The 21,587-nt window shown below is 44.6% G+C and overlaps 1 protein-coding gene across 1 annotated transcript in view; it reads right to left on the bottom strand.

Annotated features, from left to right (window-relative positions):
* EFR3A (EFR3 homolog A) overlaps positions 1-21,587 on the bottom strand; it is a 270,999-nt gene that overhangs the window by 122,824 nt on the left and 126,588 nt on the right. Inside the window, exons 8-10 of the mRNA XM_089685931.1 lie at positions 17,066-17,203; positions 7,989-8,067; positions 4,382-4,517 (exon numbers count right to left, since the gene is read on the bottom strand). Of these exons, the coding sequence (XP_089542057.1) occupies positions 4,382-4,517; positions 7,989-8,067; positions 17,066-17,203 (353 nt within the window). The remainder of the gene's footprint in view (positions 1-4,381; positions 4,518-7,988; positions 8,068-17,065; positions 17,204-21,587) is intronic.

Here is a 21,587-nt window from a genome sequence, read left to right as displayed (position 1 = left end):
ACGTGATGTTTCCAAATTCTTCGTGGACAAAAAAATATAAACTTATGATAGTGTATTACCTTTTAAATGGACCAACAAAAGTGCAACAAACTGTGTATCATGCAAACTGCATATCATGTACACTGAAACTCACACGTGAGAGAAAAAAAAATTATTATATATATAGAATACAATATTATAGTTATAGATAAGATTATAATAATATCACATCCAATACATCAATGAAATACACATGTGAATATACTCAAAATGTGAACACTCCAACTGCAAACAATACAAATCAGTGCTCACCTCTACATAGTGCAAATAATGATTGACAAACAGAGCTAAATATATCCAAAAAGTGATATAATTCTCCAACAATATAAACGATGGTGCAAAATAAGGTGAATTACTCCAACTGGTGCAACAATGGATAATTACCCTATACAGGTAATAGCAAGCTCTACCCCAAACAAGGGATGATAACACTCTCCAGGCTTCTTAACCTCTTGCCGACCGCGCATAGCCGAATGACGGCTTCACCGCGGCCGGCCAGTTCTGGGTGGACGTCATATGACGTCCTCCCAAAACGCGCTCTCCTGCGCGCCCCAGGGGGCGCGCACCCGGCGATCTCCGTGATCGCTGTGTCCTACGGACACAGCTGATCACGTGATGTGGTAAAAGGCCAATCACAGCGGCCTTTTACCACGTGATCAGCGGTGTCCAATGACACGCTGATCACAAGGAAATGCAAGTGCCGGTTCTCGGCTGCACTTTCCTCACGCTGTCAGATCGTGAGGAAAGTACTGCCGAGAACCGGCAGTTGTCAGAGCGGGGATCGGCACCGATCATCAGGGCACTGATGATCAGTGCCCTGATGATCGGTGCCCAGCAGTGACACCCGCAAGTTCCGCCCAGCAGTGCGCCCACTAGCTCCGCCCACCCGTGCCCAGCAGTGCCCCCACCTGTGCCCAGCAGTGCCCCCACCTGTGCCCAGCAGTGCACCCACCTGTGCCACTCTGCAGTGCCACCTACCTGTGCCCAGAAGTGCCACCTACATGTGCCCAGCAGTGCCACCCACCTGTGCCCACCCACCTGTGCCCACCAGTGCCACCCACCAGTGCTACCCACCAGTGCAGCCCAGCAGTGCTGCCAGTCAGTGCCACCAGTCAGTGCCCAGGGGTTGTGCCAGTCAGTGCCGCCAGTCAGTGCACAGCAGTGATGCCAGTCAGTGCCGTCTATCAGTACCCATAATCAGTGTCACCTATCAGTGCCGCCTATCAGTGCTGCATATCAGTGCCGCCTATCCGTGACCCCTAATTAGTGCTGTCTATCAGTGCCGCCTATCCGTGCCACCTCATTAGTACTGCTTATCGGTGCCCTTTAGTGCTGCCTATCAGTGCCCATCAGTGCCGCCTATCAGTGCCCATCAGTGCTGCCTCATCAACGCACATCAGTGAAGGAGAAAAAATACCTGTTTGAAAAATTTTATAAAAGAAACAAATAAACTTTTTTTTTTTTTCAAATTTTTTGCACTTTTTTTATTTATAGCGCAAAAAGTAAAGCGCCCAGTGGCGATTAAATACCACCAAAAGAAAGCTCTATTTGTGAGAAAAAAAAGATCAAAATTTCATATGGGTACAATGTTGCATGACCGCGCAATTGTCAATCAAAATGCGGCAGCGCTGAAAGCTGAAAATTGGCCTGGTAAGGAAGGGGGTATAAGTGCCTGGTAGGCAAGTGGTTAATAATCCTGTTGTTATTCTTCCATGATCCTCATGACGTAAAAATTGGAGATTAGAGACTGCATATAGTAAACTGTAACAATATTTATTAGGTAGCTTACATTTAAAAATCGAGAAAAACAACTTCCAGCATAAGGAACATTCAGGAGTAGTCCTAGTGTGGCAAAAACGACATGTTCCCAAAACAAAGGTGGCCACGACAGCACTTCCGGTTTCACGTGAGTGTGTCAGACGTCACGTGTCCTTTATGTTTTTTTGGGACAATTTAAAAAAAATTGGGACATTTTTGTAATATTATTTTTGTATTCATTTAATTATTTTGTCTATATGTTAAGATTGGGGTAGATTTATTTAATACAAAGAAGAGTTTAGTTATTATGAATTATAGATACCGATGCTTTAAAATCTTAGTTTTAGTATATAACTGGTAAAGCATCTTATCCCACTGCAAGTCCACTAGGCAGAGCAGTGGTGGACTGACAACTCATGGGGCCCCCGGGCAATAGGGGATTATGGGGCCCCTGTGTCCTTGCCCAAACTCAAAAAAGCCTATGAAAAAGGTACCAGGGGCATCTCATGGGGCCCCCTACTGACCCCGGGCCCTCGGGCAATGCCAGAGTTTCCAAATGGTCAGTCCGCCCCTGAGGCAGAGTCAGTTTGGTAATAACACACTCTGCAATCTCTAACGATATGAAGAGCCCACAATGCTTCAAGAAACCAGAAACGTCTACCTATGTTCTAACTTGCATTAGGGATCTCAGGAACAGTTTTTTTTTTCTAAATACAAATAAAGTGACATGATGATGTTGACTGCAGTTGACTCAAAGAAAGAGTGAAGAACCCGACCCTTTGTGGCATTAGGAACCTCTTACTCTAAATGGAGGAGCTGCAAATGGATATCAGAGGCTGGGTATCTCCCTCCCAAATTTCTTTAAAAGAGGTCTAACTGCATATACTAGGTTAGGATCCACAAATTCAGATTTTCTGTATGCAGGTGACTGTGTTGGCATAAAGATATGCAATATGACAGCGACTCCATAGTGTAAAGAGGGGGTCCAGCTTTCACTTAAACTGAGTGTAAATGCTCATTTTTATTTTTTTTAAGTTGAAATAACAAACATGTTATACTTACCTGCTCCATGCATTGGTTTTGCACAGAGCAGCCCTGATCCTCCACTTCCTGTGTCCCCTATCAAGTGCCCCCATAGCAAACCACTTACTCTGGAGGGCACTCATGTGTGCATGCTCCCGAGCCCCACTCTGTTTGTCCATTGACACAGAGTGCATGGCTCGACTCCACCGTTCCCTTCTCATTGGTTGTGACTGACAGCAATGGCGTCCGCTGCGGTCTCTTAGCCAATGAGGAGGGAGAGAGCCACTGCTCTCATGAACATCTCTGGATCGAGATTGCGCCCAGGTAAATATAGGGCGGGGGGCAGCTGCATGTAAAAGGATTTTTACCTTAATGCAAATAATGCATTAAGGCAGGGCCAGGGGCAGACTGACAACTCATGGGGCCCCCGGGAAATAGGGGATCATGGGGCCCCTGTGCCCTTGCCCAAACTCAAAAAAGCCTATGAAAAAGGTACCAGGGGCATCTCATGGGGCCCCCTACTGACCCCGGGCAGTGCTCGAGTTTCCAAATGGTCAGTCCGCCCCTGGGCAGGGTTGTCAAACTAAATCTCATTGGGGGCTGCATAAGCATAATGGTTGCCCTCAAAGGGCTGGTTGTATCAGTAAGACAGGATGTCCAGAGCATCCCACCCCCCCCCCCCTTTCATCAGATGTCAAGAGCCCCCCACCCTCCCTCACATCACAGTGCGTCCCTCTTATCTTGTGCTTCTGCAGGAAATAGGCTAAACGTGGATGTGGGAAGCAGAGAGTGCAGGGTCTGGAAAAGGACCAGAGGAGGGCTGGAATCAGCTGCCAGGGTCTGCTGAATGCTGAAACTAAGGGAGGTGGAGACAAGGGCGTGTTGCAGATGCACAGAGAGGCGCAGGATCTGACAGAGGAGATCTGTCCTCCTCTCTGCCACCAACTGTTAAGACAAGGTGGGAATGGAGATGAGGGGGTGCCGCAGCTGCAGGAGAGGTGAGACGGCCACATGAAATGGCCTGGTGGGCCGGATCTGCAGGCCTTGTGCTTGACATATGTGCATTAAGGTAAAAAGCCTTCTGCCTTTAAAATCACTTCACAATGGAAAATCCTGAAAGCCAAACTCCAGGCACATAATGTGTTTCTAACATACTGGGATTAGTAAAGCTTCCACTGTACTTTTGGCCTTCTCATATGCAAGTTTCGCAGGACAGACCCCAGTGCAAACGCTGTGTTTCCACCTCTCTCTGCTTCAAGCCATTCACAAAAGGTTCCTGGGACTATGTGTTTTGTAAATAAATAAAACTCTTGTCAATTTTGGGGAGACATCCTTTAACTTCCTGTCCAACCAACAAACAAGAAGTAAAAGGAAATCTGTCTAAACTAAGGAAAACTACCCTACTTCGACAGCTGTCACCTGAACAAGTGTTTCCCATTTTTCATCAAATTCTGTTTTGGCGACAGCTCAAAATCATCTCTCACTTTTTTGTCTTTAGATACACTTTAGGACAGTGCAGATATTACACACAGAAAGAGAGATAATACAGCAGGGTACGTACCAATGGAGCCTTTAGCAGCAATGGCGACTGCTTCTAGAAGAACCTGTACAATGCCTGCTCGTATGCGAGGGGAACTCTTCTTGTGAAAATCCAGGTGCCCGAGAATCTGCTGGATCACATGATGCGAGTACTGAGCCTGAAAAACACAGGGGTACATTTACTGTGCCACAGAGTAAATCCCAAAATAGCAGAACCAATACAATTGTGAATTCAGAGATAAGAAGCTGTGAATGAGATCATAATATTCTCTGCCCTCAAGCCAACCCATACTGAGAACAGTGACATTTAACCACTTCCAGTCCGGACACTTCTACCCCCTTCCTGTCCAGGCCAATTTTCAGCTTTCAGCGCTATCACACTTTGAATGATAATTGCGCGGTCATGCAACACTGTACCCATATGAATTTTGGTGGGTTTTTTTTTTTGCTATATAAATGAAAAAGTCCAAAAATTTTGAAAAAAAGTGTTTTTATTATAAAATTTTGCAAATAATATTTCATCATAAATCTTGGCCAAAATGTATTCCGTTATCTTTTTAGTAAAAAAAAAAAAAAAAAAACACCCAAATTAGTTTATAACCAAAAATTTTAATTATTAAACTTTTTTTTTACATTTTTATTTTATTTTTTTATATTATTATTTATTTATTTTTTTTACATACTGTCACCCTAGCAGTACAGTGTCACCATGGGGGGTGATGAACATTTATTTTTTTTACACTGATTGCTTTTACACCCATAAAGGCTGTAAAAGCAATCATTTCTCCTTTTCTTTGGCTGCATTATTGCAGCCATTGAGAACTACTGTGTGAGCTGTGATTGGTCACAGCTTGTCACAAGGCTGTTGTGAATAGCATTGTACCATGTGACCTCTGATCATTCACAGATTTCGTACGTAGTAAGCAATGATGTCAGAAGTGACAACTTGCTTACTACTCTGCATGTGATCACTGATTGGCCAATCAGTGAGCACATGATTGGGACCTTGCACAGAGGTCCCGTCCAATAGTCCTGTCCGATGATCGGTGTTCCACTGTGTCCGGAGGAGGGCGCAAAAGCAGGGGGCGAGGAGGCCGTTTATAAATGGCCACCCGACCCTGCACTGCCACTGTCCGGCCGTTTATATACAATCCATTCTCAAAACCTCATCATTCGGCTCCCATACCCCCCAAGGGGCATGTATACCCTTGGATAAGATCCCCTGCATTAAGAGGATAGGTTCACCCATTTTTAGGGTTTAACATGCAACATGATCCAAAGTTCTCCCCCTTGAAGAGGTTCTTCTTCCCACAGCTGCGGTCACATTTAAAATCAGTGATCTGTGAAGATACTACAAGTCCCATCTCCCACCATGGCAGACGCACTTGTAGTTCTTAATGGCCTATGAGTGTGCTGATCAGTGCCCTTGTAGTTCACTGACACTTCCTGCAGCTTAGTAACTGTCTGCCCTTACAGGGGTATGAGTGGAGAGTTGTAGGCAGCGTCTGCAAATGCCTGACATTGCACTCATGATCCACTGATAGCGGGTGCAATACTTTGCAGGCTCCAGTGGATACAGAATAATGCACATTTTTTTACCTGCAAAAACATGTGCATTTATTATTTATTTGTAAACAGCAGTAGGGTGGAGTGCAGTCATAAAAAGACACCCTTAGTTCCCGTTCACACTACTCATAGTAGGTTGAAACGCATGTCGTACATAGTGCAGCCTATTCACTCCACGCCAAAGCAGCTCAGGGGCCTAATTTTGGCCCTGAGCCAGGAGCTATTTTACATTTGGGGTTTCCTGTGACCAAGACAGCAAAATCAAGCAGCGTTTGGGGTGCCATTCAAGATGAATGGCACCCAAAGCGCACACCTTGCTGCAATTTGGAATTGTAGGCAGGATCGTGGAATTTCTGCTTACAATTCCAAATCAAAACATGTGTACGTGGCCTTAACCCTGGTTCACACCGAATGCGATTTCAAAGTGGTCCAATCTGGTCCCAATTCAAAGTGCAACTTCAAAGTAGCGCTGATATAGACACAGGTGTGACTTCAGTCCCATTTACCCTACAGTCTATCGAGTTAAATCGCACTGAAGTGGTGAAAATATAATGCGGGAACTATTTTTAAAATCGTGCTACTTGAAATCACACCTATTAAGACAGTGCCATAGAAATACATAAGATGCGACTTCAGGAGCGGTGTGTAAATTGCATATTGCTCCTGAAGTTAAAGTGGTGTGATCCTGGAGTTAAAGTGGAATAACACCTACTTTACATTTGTTACATTTCCCCATTTACACAGCAAAACTTAAAAGATATACAGTATTTTCTGGCGTATAAGACTACTTTTTATACTTAAAAATATACCCCAAAAATTGGGGGTCGTCTTATACGTGGGGTATAAAATGTGAACCTTGAGTTTGTTTGGGTCAAGCTGGCTGGATGTGTGGTAATACTGTACATACAGTATACCGCGCTGAGCCAAGCTGGCTGGATGTGCAGTAATGTACATACAGTATACCGCACTGAGCCAAGCTGGCTCAAAACAAATGTCCCTATGGCAGATTAATCTGTCAGCCCGCTGGATGTGCGGTATATACAGTATACTGAGCCAAGTGGATTCAAAATGTACCGGTACGTCCGTACTGTAATCAGCCCGCTGGATGCATGTATGTACGGTAGCTGCGGCTACATACAGTATAACTGGGCCAATCACGGCGAGTGATGTATTCTACTAATGAATACAAAGCCTGCTCGGATTGGCTGAGTCAGAGAGGTGGGCTGATGATGTCACAACGTCAGCCAATCCAAGCAGGCTTTGTATTCATTAGTAGTAGTTTATCTTTTTTAGCTGCTCTATTCTGAACCCTCTAGGAAGTAAAAATACTACAGTTCTACTAGTTCTCTTCAGCATCATAGTTCTGGGTAGCTATGTTTGCCATTTTTAACCCTGAATGTACTGTGTAGGAAGATTTACATTATTTATTTCAGGTACTTATATAGCGCCATCAATGTACGCAGCACTTTACATATATATTGTACATTCACATCAGTCCCTAACCCTCAAGGGGCGTACAATCTAAGGTCCCTAACTTACATTCATACATACACATACTAGGGCCAATTTAGACAGGACCCAATTAACCTCCCAGCATGATTGTGGAGTGTGGGAGGAAACCGGAGGAAACCCACGCAGGCAGAGGGAGAACATGCAAACTCCAGGCAGGTGGTGCCGTGGCTGAGATTCGAACCAGCGACCGTAGTACTGCCAGGCAGAAGTGCTAACCATTTAGCCACTGTGCTGCCCAAAAAGCCTAGATTTGAAAACTGTCTGTTCTAACAAAGGATTAAAGGTGTAGAGGCTGGGCTTCATGCATTATATCTTAATAAGGACAGACTTGGGACAGACTCGCATTTAACATTGTTCAAAAACTTTTGCAGTCAACCATGATACCTTGTCCTGAGAAACATCATAAAAGGTAAGAATCTTTTTTATGAATGCTGCATGCAACACAAACATATAGCGAGGTTTTCTCAAATTTGACTTCAAATGTGGAAATAAGCTTTAAAGATGGACAGTCACAGAAGACATCTAAATGTGAACAGCATTCATTTACTAACCTGAATAGAGTACATAATAATTTTAAAGCAGGAAACAGCAAACTCGTTTGACTCCCACAGTTTGTGATGGTCTAGATGCCTGCAAAATAAAAACACAATTGTTTAATATCTGTTCCTCTCCACATTTTGGGGTACATTTGCCCTTGACACCCATTCTAAAGAAAAGGCTTTAAATAACATTCTTTTTTCTCTGTTTCCATACATGGGCAGATTGCTCATCTAAGATTTTGTGTGATTTGACAGATACACATGGTTCTGTTTACCACTTAGATGACAACAAGAAATATTATACAAGAACCTCATGCACACTTTCATGCAACCCTCAGGCTACTTATCCTGCTGTTCCAAACAAACAGAATCTCTGAACTTTGCCGTACCAGACAAGGGTGAAGCATCAAAAGGGTAGGCCTAACAATTTATCTGCATATAACCTGCAGTCATACAGGCAAGTATTCATTAGGACATCTCAAGGTGACAAAGAACACAAGCTGTAGTACAGGGAGCATGGCAAGCGGTGCGGGTAGCACAGCAAGTGGTACCAGGGAGCACAGCAAGTGGTACCAGGGAGCACAGCAAGTAGTACCAGGGAGCACAGCAAGTGGTACCAGGGAGCACAGCAAGTGGTACCAGGGAGCACAGCAAGTAGTACCAGGGAGCACAGCAAGTGGTACCAGGGAGCACAGCAAGTGCGAGATTTCATCATAGCAAGAACTGTGATATCTCCAGTTGAACCCAACCACACGGCGAGTCATTCAAAAATTAAGGATGGCTCGCCAAGACTGTCCAAGGTCACAGCAAGTACATAATAAGATCATGAAAGGCATACACTACCAACTCAAGATCATGTTTAGTTCACAGCGAGCACAAGCTGAACCCTGAAGGTCATGACAAGCACAAGCCCATGGGCAGAGAATGTGGCAAGCAAAAGCCAATGCAAGTAGAAGACAATGGGTAGAGGTTAAGGCAAGCAAATTCTGAGACTCAGAGATCGCAGCAGGCAAAATCCAACACACAGAGATCATGGCAAGTAGATGCCGCTGCACAGAGGTCATGGAAAGTAGATGCCGCTGCACAGAGGTCATAGCAAGTAGACGCCGCTGCACAGAGGTCATGGAAAGTAGACGCCGCTGCACAGAGGTCATGGAAAGTAGACGCCGCTGCACAGAGGTCATGGCAAGTAGACGCCGCTGCACAGAGGTCATGGCAAGTAGACGCCGCTGCACAGAGGTCATGGAAAGTAGACGCCGCTGCACAGAGGTCATGGAAAGTAGACGCCGCTGCACAGAGGTCATGGAAAGTAGACGCCGCTGCACAGAGGTCATGGAAAGTAGACGCCGCTGCACAGAGGTCATGGAAAGTAGACGCCGCTGCACAGAGGTCATGGAAAGTAGACGCCGCTGCACAGAGGTCATGGAAAGTAGACGCCGCTGCACAGAGGTCATGGAAAGTAGACGCCGCTGCACAGAGGTCATGGCAAGTAGACGCCGCTGCACAGAGGTCATGGCAAGTAGACGCCGCTGCACAGAGGTCATGGCAAGTAGACGCCGCTGCACAGAGGTCATGGCAAGTAGACGCCGCTGCACAGAGGTCATGGCAAGTAGACGCCGCTGCACAGAGGTCATGGCAAGTAAACGCCGCTGCACAGAGGTCATGGCAAGTAAACGCCGCTGCACAGAGGTCATGGCAAGTAAACGCCGCTGCACAGAGGTCATGGCAAGTAGACGCCGCTGCACAGAGGTCATGGCAAGTAGACGCCGCTGCACAGAGGTCATGGCATGTAGACGCCGCTGCACAGAGGTCATGGCATGTAGACGCCGCTGCACAGAGGTCATGGCAAGTAGACGCCGCTGCACAGAGGTCATGGCAAATAGACGCCGCTGCACAGAGGTCATGGCAAATAGATGCCGCTGCACAGAGGTCATGGCAAGCAAACACAGATGCATAGAGGTTGCAGCAAGCAAAGGCAGATGTGCAGAGGTCATGGCATGCAAAACCCAACACTTCAAGATCAGAGTAAGCAAACAATATTGCGCATAGGTCACAACAAGCTAGCACCGACGCATAAAGGTCATGGCAAGCCGATGTGCAGAGGTCACAGCAAAAAGGAGCCGGAACGCAAGGGACTTGGCAAAAAAACACTGAAGCAAAGAGACCACGACTAAGAATGAGCTCTGGCATGTTCACATCCTCTCCCTCAAAAGTGGATTCCTCCAGAAACATAAGCCCTCCTCCCAGCAACATTAGATTCCCCAACAGCAACAATAGTCCCATATATATATATATATATATATATATATATATATATATAAATATATATATATATATATATATACATATATAAATATATATATTTATATACACATATTTATATACACACACACACACATATATATATATATATATATATATATATATATATATACAGTCAGGTCCATAAGTATTGGGACATTGACACAATTCTAACATTTTTGGCTCTATACACCACCACAATAGATTTGAAATGAAACGAACAAGATGTGCTATAACTGCAGACTGTCAGCTTTAATTTGAGGGTATTTACATCCAAATCAGGTGAACAGTGTAGGAATTACAACAGTTTGCATATGTGCCTCCCACTTGTTAAGGGACCAAAAGTAATGGGACAATTGGCTTCTCAGCTATTCCATGGCCAGGTGTGTGTTATTCCCTCATTATCCCAATTACAATGAGCAGATAAAAGGTCCAGAATTCATTTCAAGTGTGCTATTTGCATTTGGAAAGTGTTGCTGTCAACTCTCAAGATGAGATCCAAAGAGCTGTCACTATCAGTGAAGCAAGCCATCATTAGGCTGAAAACAAAACAAACCCATCAGAGAGATAGCAAAAACATTAGGCGTGGCCAAAACAACTGTTTGGAACATTCTTAAAAAGAAGGAACGCACCGGTGAGCTCAGCAACACCAAAAGACCCGGAAGACCACGGAAAACAACTGTGGTGGATGACCGAAGAATTCTTTCCCTGCTGAAGAAAACACCCTTCACAACAGTTGGCCAGATCAAGAACACTCTCCAGGAGGTAGGTGTATGTGTGTCAAAGTCAACAATCAAGAGAAGACTTCACCAGAGTGAATACAGAGGGTTCACCACAAGATGTAAACCATTGGTGAGCCTCAAAAACAGGAAGGCCAGATTAGAGTTTGCCAAACAACATCTAAAAAAGCCTTCACAGTTCTGTAACAACATCCTATGGACAGATGAGACCAAGATCAACTTGTACCAGAGTGATGGGAAGAGAAGAGTATGGAGAAGGAAAGGAACTGCTCATGATCCTAAGCATACCACCTCATCAGTGAAGCATGGTGGTGGTAGTGTCATGGTGTGGGCATGTATGGCTGCCAATGAAACTGGTTCTCTTGTATTTATTGATGATGTGACTGCTGACAAAAGCAGCCGGATGAATTTTGAAGTGTTTTGGGCAATATTATCTGCTCATATTCAGCCAAATGCTTCAGAACTCATTGGACGCCGCTTCACAGTGCAGATGGACAATGACCCAAAGCAGACTGCAAAAGCAACCAAAGAGTTTTTTAAGGGAAAGAAGTGCAATGGCCAAGTCAATCACCTGACCTGAATCTGATTGAGCATGCATTTCACTTGCTGAAGACAAAACTGAAGGGAAAATGCCCCAAGAACAAGCAGGAACTGAAGACAGTTGCAGTAGAGGCCTGGCAGAGCATCACCAGGGATGGAACTCAGCGTCTGGTGATGTTTATGCGTTCCAGACTTCAGGTTGTACTTGACTGCAAAGGATTTGAAACCAAGTATTAAAAAGTGAAAGTTTGATTTATGATTATTATTCTGTCCCATTACTTTTGGTCCCGTAACAAGTGGGAGGCACATATGCAAACTGTTGTAATTCCTACACCGTTCACCAGATTTGGATGTAAATACCCTAAAATTTAAGCTGACAGTCTGCAGTTAAAGCACATCTTGTTTGTTTCATTTCATATCCATTGTGGTGGTGTATAGAGCCAATAATGTTAGAATTGAGTCGATGTCCCAATATTTATGGACCTGACTGTATATATATGTCGCCTTCCCTCCCCACATTCAGGCGCTCCCTCAAAACCCATCTCTTCAGGGAAGCCTACCCCACCCTCACCTAACGGCCATCCTCCCTCATTCCTCCCACCACTTCATCCCCCTCAGCCACTTCATTCCCCTTAGCCACTTCCTATTGTTCCACTGCCCCCTCCCTCCTAGATTGTAAGCTTGAAAGAGTAGGGCCCTCTTACCCCTCGTACGCTGTCTGTTTTTGTTGTACTGTGCCATGTATTGTCCCCCCTATTGTACAGCGCTGAGCAAACCCTTTGGCGCTATATAAACTCGATGTAATAATAATAATAATAATATATACAGTGAGGAACAAAAGTATTTTAACACCCTGCGATTTTGCAAGTTCTCCCACTTAGAAATCATGGAGGGGTCTGAAATTCACATTGTAGGTGCATTCCCACTCTGAGAGACAAAATTAAAAAAAAAATTCAGGAAATCACATTGTATGATTTTTAAAGAATTTATTTGTCTTGCTCTGCTGAACATAAGTATTTGAACACCTGAGAAACAGCAAGAATTCTGGCTCTCAAAGACCTGTTACTGTGCCTTTAAAAAGTCCACCTCTACTCCACTCATTCATCTAACTTAGTAGCACCTGTCTGGGCTCTTTAAAGACACCTGTCCACCCAACAGTCAGTCAGACGCCAACTACTACCATGGAAAAGACCAAAGAGCTGTCCAAAGACACCAGAAACAAAATTGTGAACCTCCACAATGCTGGAAAGGGCTACGGGGTAATTGCCAAGCAGCTTTGTGAAAATAGATCAACTGTTGGAGCAATTGTTAGAAAATGGAAGAGGCTAAAGATGACTGTCAGTCTCCCTCGGACTGGGGCTCCATGCAAAATCTCACCTCGTGGGGTATCACTGATGATAAGAAAGGTGAGGAATCAGCCCAGAACTACAAGGGAGGAGCTGTTCAATGACATGAAGAGAGCTGGGACCACAGTTTCAAAGGTCACTGTCGGTAGAACACTACGCCATCATGGTTTCAAATCATGCATTGCACGGAAGGTTCCCCTGCTCAAGTCATCACATGTCCAGGCCCGTCTGAAGTTTGCCAATGACCATCTGGATGATCCAGAGGAGGCATGGGAGAAAGTCATGTGGTCAGATGAGGCCAAAAGTAGAACTTCTTGGTCTAAACTCGTGTTTGGAGGAAAAAGGATGAGTTGCATCCCAAGAACACCATCCCTACTGTGAAGCATGGGGGTGGTAACATCATGCTTTGGGGGTGCTTTTCTGCGAAGGGGACAGGACGACTGCACTGTATTAAGGAGAGGATGAATGCGGCCATTTGTTGTGAGATTTTGAGCAACAACCTCCTTCCCTTAGTTAGAGCATTGAAGATGGGTCGTGGCTGGGTCTTCCAACGTGACAACGACCCGAAGCACACAGCCAGGATAACTAAGGAGTGGCTCCGTAAGAAGCATATCAAGGTTCTGGAGTGGCCTAGCCAGTCTCCAGACCTAAATCCAATAGAACATCTTTGGAAGGAGCTGAAAACTCCGTGTTGCTCAGCGACAGCCCCGAAACCTGACAGATCTAGAGGAGATCTGTGTGGAGGAGTGGGCCAAAATCCCTGTTGCAGTGCAAACCTGGTCAGGAACTACAGGAAATGTTTGACCTTTGTAATTGCAAAGAAAGGCTTCTGTACAAAATATTAACACTGATTTTCTCAGGTGTTCAAATACTTATGTTCAGCAGTGCGAGACAAATACATTCTTTAAAAATCATACAATGTGATTTCCTGAATGTTTTTTTTAAATTCTGTCTCTCAGAGTGGGAATGCACCTACAATGTGAATTTCAGACCCCTCCATGATTTCTAAGTGGGAGAACTTGCAAAATCGCAGGGTGTTCAAATACTTCTGTTCCTCACTGTATATATACACATATACACACACAAAATATATATATATTTTTTTTTTTCATACACACACATTGTGATGTTTACTTACAAACACTCTTAGCAAGCCAACAGTCATGGTCCTGGGAGTCCAGCAAAAGGTCATGCTACCTTTCACAGTACAAGTTGGGTGTCACCAAATTAACGTATTACACAAAAGGAAAGAATAGAAAAAAAGAAAAGAAAAAAAAAGATACAGACACCCAATCAGCTACCATCCAAAATATAGCTTATTGCATAAAACACCATACAGTATATGGCATCACATGTTCTATGCCTCCCCACAAATATCCCTCGGAACCCCAGAGCCACCCCCCCCACCCAACACCACCCCTACAAAGCCCCCCTCTCCCACCACCACCCCTACAAAGCCCCCCTCTCCCTACACCCCTCCTGGATCACACCTGAGATATGATGGTATACCCAAGGGGGAGGTATTCCTGGTCACTAGTGTATAGTGTGTAGCACAATGGGTATATGGATTTGGGAACCCAGATATCCTCGCCCTAGGGCAGCCTATGGAGCATTACAGTGCACAGGCTGGACCAGGGACTTAAGACAGCCATGTGATGCTATATACTGTATGGTGTTTTATACAACATCTTATCACCCAGCACCCCTCCCATGTGTTCCGCATTCATTTTTATAAACCACTGAAGGAAAACTAAAAGCAATATTTTGTACAGTTCCAAAAAGAAGTGAAACCTAGTCACCCCACCCCCACCCCTTTCCAAAATTTAATTAACACCTTTGAAAAAACAGGCTATTAAAATATTGAGATGCGGCTAAGAAAAAGAAAAGCTAAAAAAAAACCCAGGTATTTCGCAGTAATTGGCCGTAACGCCGTGAATCAGAAGGCAACACAAGTGCCTGGGATAATGGGAACATAATTATAACGTTGCTTCATTAATGATACAGAACTCGGAGAGTACATAGTTTGCGTCTTTTTCAAGCTGTGAAATATTGCTGTAACATAATATCAAACAATGCGCAGCTCTCTAATTAATAACATGAAAAATAAGACCAAACTGGGAGGGAAGTTTTCATTTCTTACAGATGAAAAGGAAAATATGAATCGTTTGAGGGAAAAATATGTTTACAAAGATGAGGTAATGCTATTGAAAATGAATGAATATAACTTGTAGAAGGATACAAAGGCTTGTAGGCAGAAACAAATGTTTTTGCTAAAAAAAAAAAAAATAAATCCCAAAATGCAGCAGATTTCACAATACTGAGTGCTTAAAAGCCAAGTTCACCTTTAGGAACATGTTACATTTGTATTTAGGGCAGTGGTAGCCAAGCTGAGGCACCTGGCTTGCCTTTATCCAGCCCTTGGGGCATTATTCCTGCCACTGAATCCAATCCTGGGGCACTATCCCTCTCACTGACAACAATGAAGGGGAACCAATCCTCTCACTGACACCAATCTTGGGGCTCTATTCCTCTGACACTAATGAAGGGGAACCAATCCTCTCACTGACACCAATCATGGGGCTCTATTCCTTCCCCTGACACAAGTGATGGTGCACTATTCCTTCCAATTACACCAATGATGGGGCACTATTCCTTCCACTGACACCAGTGATGGGACACTATTCCTCCCACTAATACCAATGATGGGGCACTATTCCTCCCACTGATACCAACGATGGGGCACTATTCCTCCCACTGATACCAATGATGGGGAACTATTCCTCCCACTGATACCAATGATAGGGCAACTTTCCTCCCACTGACACCAATGATGGGGCACTATTCCTCTCACTGACACCAATGATGGGGCACTATTCCTCCCACTGACACCAGTGATGGGGCACTATTCCTCCCACTGACACCAGTGATGGGGCACTATTCCTCCCACTGACACCAGTGATGGGGCACTATTCCTCCCACTGATACCAATGATGGGGCACTATTCCTCCCACTGATACCAATGATGGGGCACTATTCCTCCCACTGACACCAATGATGGGGCACTATTTCTCCCACTGATACCAATGGTAGGGCACTATTCCTCCCACTTATGCCCAATGATGGGGCACTATTCCTCCCACTGACACCCAATGATGGGGCATTGTGTTACAGATGCCAGGACATTGTCTACTCCTACTGGCCACAGTCTGGCCTCTCTAAAGTCTGAAGGATAATAAACTGGCCCTTTGTTTAGAAAGTTTGGAGACCGCTGATATAGGGTGCAACCTTTTTGTAAAGAATCCATCTCCCACCTGTGACAGCATGCAGAGGTTCCTTTCCCACTGTCCCATTAAGGGTGCATTCACACCTGTGACCCTGCCTCCAATGACATGTGGGAACCCCAGCAGGGATTCCCATGATTAGCTGCGAAATGTAGCCCCACTAATGGGAGGCTACCGGCTCCCACAGCTAATGATGTCCACTTGTATGTAATCTCTCATGCAGCGATCACTTGCTGTCCATAGGCTGTCAGCCTAGACTTCAGGCTCAACTTCAAGCAGTCATAATCTCATGGTGGATAAATTTTACTAAAAGTGCCAAAAAGATAAGTGTATCAATATAGAAAAACATAAAAGTGGACCTTCCATGGCAAACAGAAGGTCCACTTTGTTGCCAGCTGCCGCCCCCCTCCCCAGTTCATTTGTAAACAAACCATTTACTCAAACTAACGAAAAAAGTACTTACCTTGGCTCTAGCCGTTGACGCTTCAGTGAGGCACCATGCCTCCTGGCACAGCTGGGGGCTCAAATTCTAGTGAGAATGAACTGCAAAGGACTGGAGTGTATCCCTGATGGATTTCGAGCTTCCACCTCTGTTGGGAGGGGCGGTAACATCACCTATGCCTCCCACAGGAACTGAGGTAAGTATATTTTTTTGAAGCCGGTGTGTGTGGGGGGCATAAAAACAGTTTGTTTACAAATGGCTTTGTTTACAAATAGGGGCAATAAGGCATTTCTTCTATTTGCTAAACAAATATTATTTATTAAATGGCTACAATTGGCTGTAGCAATCAGGTAGCCATTTTGATTCAGTCGAGATTAAATTAGAAAGAAATCATCATCAGACGCACAATTCATATATGAATAAAAATACTTCGACATACGCAAACACTGGGCGAACGGCATTATTCATATTCCCATAAGCGGCTCTTCCAAGTAGTTCTCTGAAGCAGTTCTCTGCCAGGACCCCAGGATTCTCCTCTTTTTCGGTGACGCTGGGGGATGCCGGGGGACCGATTCGACTGCAAGAAAGAAAAAAAAAATGACTATTCAGATTCCACTGCGCGCTAACTGAATGCAAGTGACATGATGTGCAGAGGAGACAACTGAAGGACGACTTTGATTCTGACAAAGTGACACGACTGATGATGGATTCCCTGCGTGCAGATGAGTTCATTTTGTACTGTGTTGACATTCTGAGATGGAGTATTTTTGAACAGTCGCTGCCATACCGCATGAGACATTCTCTGGCACATATTAAGCAAAATCAATCTCTCGGCTGTAACAGCAGAAGCTAAATTTTGGCACAAACTTCAGGTTAGTGTGAACAGGTTCACTTTAACCACTTCCAGACCGGACACTTTCACCCCCTTCCTGTCCAGGGCAATTTTCAGCTTTCAGCGCTATCACACTTTGAATGACAATTGCGCTGTCATGCAACACTGTACCCAAATGAATTTTTTACCAATTTTTTGAGACAGATAAAGCTTTATTTTGGTGGTATTTATTCACCGCTGGGATTTTTATTTTTTTTGCTATGTAAATGAAAAAGTCCAAAAAAATTTTTAAAAAGTGTTTTTTTTATAAAATTTTGCAAATAAATAATATTTCATCATAAATCTTTGCCAAAATTTATTCCGTTATCTTTTTAGTAAAAAAAAAATCCAAATTAGTTTAGAACCAAAAATTATAATTTTTAAACTTTTTTTTTACATTTTTATATTATTATTTTTTATTTATTTATTATTTTTTACATACTGTCACCCTAGCAGTAGAGTGTCACCATGGTGACACTGTACTACTTGTGGGGGGTGATGAAGATTTTTCTTTTTTTTTTTTTTACACTGATTGCTTTTACACCCATAAAGGATGTAAAAGCAATCATTTCTCTTTCTCTCTGTGTGCATTCTTGCACTCATTGAGAAGTAGTGAGTGAGCTGTGATTGGTCACAGCTTGTCACATGGTACAAGGCTTTTGTGAATAGCCTTGTACCATGTGACCTCTGTGATCATTCACAGATTTCACACGTAGTAAGCAATGATGTCACAAGTGACATCTTGATTACTACTTTGCATGTGATCACTGATTGACCAATCAGTGATCACATGATCGGGACCTCGTACAGAGGTCCCGTCCGACGATCGGTGTTTCACTGTGTCCGGAGGACACAGTGGGCACCGGATCGCGGTGCTGCGCGCTCCGAGGGAGCGCGCACAAGCAGGGTGCGGGTAGGCCGTTTCTAAACGGCCACCTGACCCTGCACTGCCACCGTCCGGCCGTTTATATGGAACGGCCGGTCGGGAAGTGGTTAAGGGCTCATGTACACTGCAGCTGATAAAATCACGTTTAGGAGCTGTTCAGCGTTTTTTTCAGCAGCCCCTGAACTCTCCCTAATGTTTTCCTATGTGTCCATGTACACATCTTCGTTTACAGTCGTTTACAAGCATTTGAGTTTACAGCCGTTTTTTTGAACGCAGAAAACGTAAGTTCAGCAGTTGATTTTATCAGCGTTTCAAATGCAAAACACTTGTAAACGCGGCTAAATGCAGCAAATCGCGTTTAAAAGCATTTGCGTTTGAAAATTGTTTTTAACTCTTCCAGTTCCCAATGCTGTCCAGAGCCTTTTTTCATCATGAGAAATGCATGCAAAGCATTTTCAAGGTACTCAGATGGACAAAACACTGAACACAGGATGTTCCTACCAAGCTTGTCACACATTGTAATGACCATTCACACCTCAAATTCCTCATGAAGACCCCCTGCCAGGTGGCCTTAATGACTCCCTCCACCAGACACCTTTCCCACCCTTGGAAACAAAAGAAATGTTAATGAGCAACTCACACCTAAGCTAATCTCAACACATTCTGCTGTCTCTGCTTCTACTCTCTGTATTTGTTTGAAACAGTCTGTAATAGTTAATAATTTATCACTTTTCAGTGCATTCTGGGCATTTGGGAGGTTCTCTTGTGCTTATCTTTAAAAAAACACTTCTAAACACAAACGCACATAAACGCGGCTCAACAGACGTTTTTTAACCTATGTTTTCCAGCAGTCAGTTTCCATCGTTCAGAAGTGTCCCGTGTACATGGGGCCTAAAGGATAAGTTTACCTTTAGGAACATGTTACAGGTTCCATGTTCCACCCGTTTTTAGGGTAGAATATGGAATATGTACCCAATGCAATGCTGCAGCCGCTGCCCGATCCCCCCCCCCCCCTTTGTGAAAGTAGTACGGGGAATACGGGGAAAAGTACTAGCTGTCACTTTTTAAAAACAGAACGGCCATCTGGGGGTCAGCCCACGCGGCCGCATCATTCATTCAGTGTTCTGTGAATTAATGAACTACAAGTCCCAGCAGCCTTAGCGGCTGTTGACTTGTAGCTCTCAATGAACTATTACGGCGCTGTGGAGCACCGTGGTAGTTCACTAATACTCCCTTTCAGTAAATCTGCTTGCTTGTACATCCCGTATGGGCAAGCAGATATACAGACAGATCTGCAGGAGATGTACATGGCACCAGCAATCTGCTGATCGCTGGTGCAATGCTTTATAGGCTCCAACAACCAAAATAATAAATGCACTTTTTTTAACCTGCAAAAAAATGTGCATTCATTATTTTTGGTCAAAAAGGTGAACTTATCCTTTAATTCAATAAAAAGCACACAGCGCCATCTCAGCTGTTCACTTACTTTTTCTTCCAGCACTGTGAGTGCTTAATGGGTGTGTTCAATAAAGACACAAAAAAATAGAATTGTTTGGGCTCTTGAAAATTCCAGGCATTAAAAATTTGGGGTTGCATTTTCACCACTTCCTGACTGCCTATCAACACTACTAAAATTGTTATATAGGCAGCGGGTGGAGGAGTTCACAGTGCAGCATTAGCATTGCTTTGTATTGCGGCACGGCAAAAAATAACGCAAAGTTTGGCAGGCGTTGACGCTTTGCAACTGCCTCTATTCACTTCTATTGAAATGCACCACAGCAGCATCTTAAACACACTGTGAACAAGTCTATAGCAGCCAACAGTGATTGCATGAAAAAAATCTGACAGGCTGGTTGTACTAAAGTCGATCAATGGATCGACTTCAGTACAACAAGCCTGCCTATATATGGGACCGCATATTGACTGGTCTCTGCTCAACCGGCTGAGATTCGATCCATCCATGGCCGGCTTTACAGTCATCTTCTCCTGAAACACACAGATAAACTCCCCTGTATGGACAGTTGCTTTTCCCCTCAGCATATCACTACTGTAGAAGAAAAGACTCCGCTTATAATTACAGCTACTGGCCAAAGAGGTGACCATCTAATCCCCTGCTACTCATTGGCTGGCTGTTACAAGTCCACCCTGCTGAACTGTGTGCGGCTGGCGTGGTTCTGGATGAAATGAGGTGGGTCAGGGATCTCAAACTCTGTAAGACCATGCTTCCAATCTACAAGACTTTTATATCTTTTCTTCTCGGATATGTACCAGAGAAACCAGAATTAGAATTTTAAACCCTTGGCGCCGGCGCCTCCTGGCCCTTTAAGGGTTTCAGAAGCTGGGAGGCGGGGCTTTATGGTCATGTGACTGCCGTGATCCGCTGTCACGGTGGTCACATGATCGGGAAAGGTCCAGATCGAAAGAGGAGATCGGGATCTTTCCGTGAGTACCCGACAGTGTGCTGGGAGCATGCAGGGCGCACGCCCTCAGCATACATTATACAAAATTTTAATTCAATTTCCTTATGATTTACCTTCAACTATGTAGTGCAAGGGCCTCCCTGATCGAAAGTAGTGCAAGGGCCTGCCTGATTGAAAGTAGTGCAAGGGCCTGCCTGATTGAAAGTAGTGCAAGGACCTGCCTGATTGAGAGTAGTGCAAGGGCCTGCTTGACTGAAAGTAGTGCAAGGGCCTGCCTGATTGAAAGTAGTGCAAGGGCCTGCCTGATTGAAAGTAGTGCAAGGGCCTGCCTGATTGAAAGTAGTGCAAGGACCTGCCTGATTGAGAGTAGTGCAAGGGCCTGCTTGATTGAAAGTAGTGCAAGGGCCTGCTTGATTGAAAGTAGTGCAAGGGCCTGCCTGATTGAGAGTAGTGCAAGGGCCTGCCTGATTGAGAGTAGTGCAAGGGCCTGCCTGATTGAAAGTAGTGCAAGGGCCTGCCTGATTGAAAGTAGCGCAAGGGCCTGCCTGATTGAAAGTAGTGCAAGGGCCTGCCTGACTGAAAGTAGCGCAAGGGCCTTCCTGATTGAAAGTAGCGCAAGGGCCTGCCTGATTGAAAGTAGCGCAAGGGCCTGCCTGATTGAAAGTAGCGCAAGGGCCTGCCTGATCGAAAGTAGCGCAAGGGCCTGCCTGATTGAAAGTAGTGCAAGGGCCTCCCTGATCGAAAGTAGTGCAAGAGCCTGCCTGATCGAAAGTAGTGCAAGGAC

The sequence above is a fragment of the Staurois parvus genome, unplaced genomic scaffold, assembly GCF_062004578.1.
Source record: "Staurois parvus isolate SC_StPar_1 unplaced genomic scaffold, SC_StPar_1.0 ptg000389l, whole genome shotgun sequence".
NCBI lineage: Eukaryota > Metazoa > Chordata > Amphibia > Anura > Ranidae > Staurois > Staurois parvus.
Note: the sequence above shows the minus strand (reverse complement) of the source record. Positions and strands in the feature narration are given on the sequence as shown.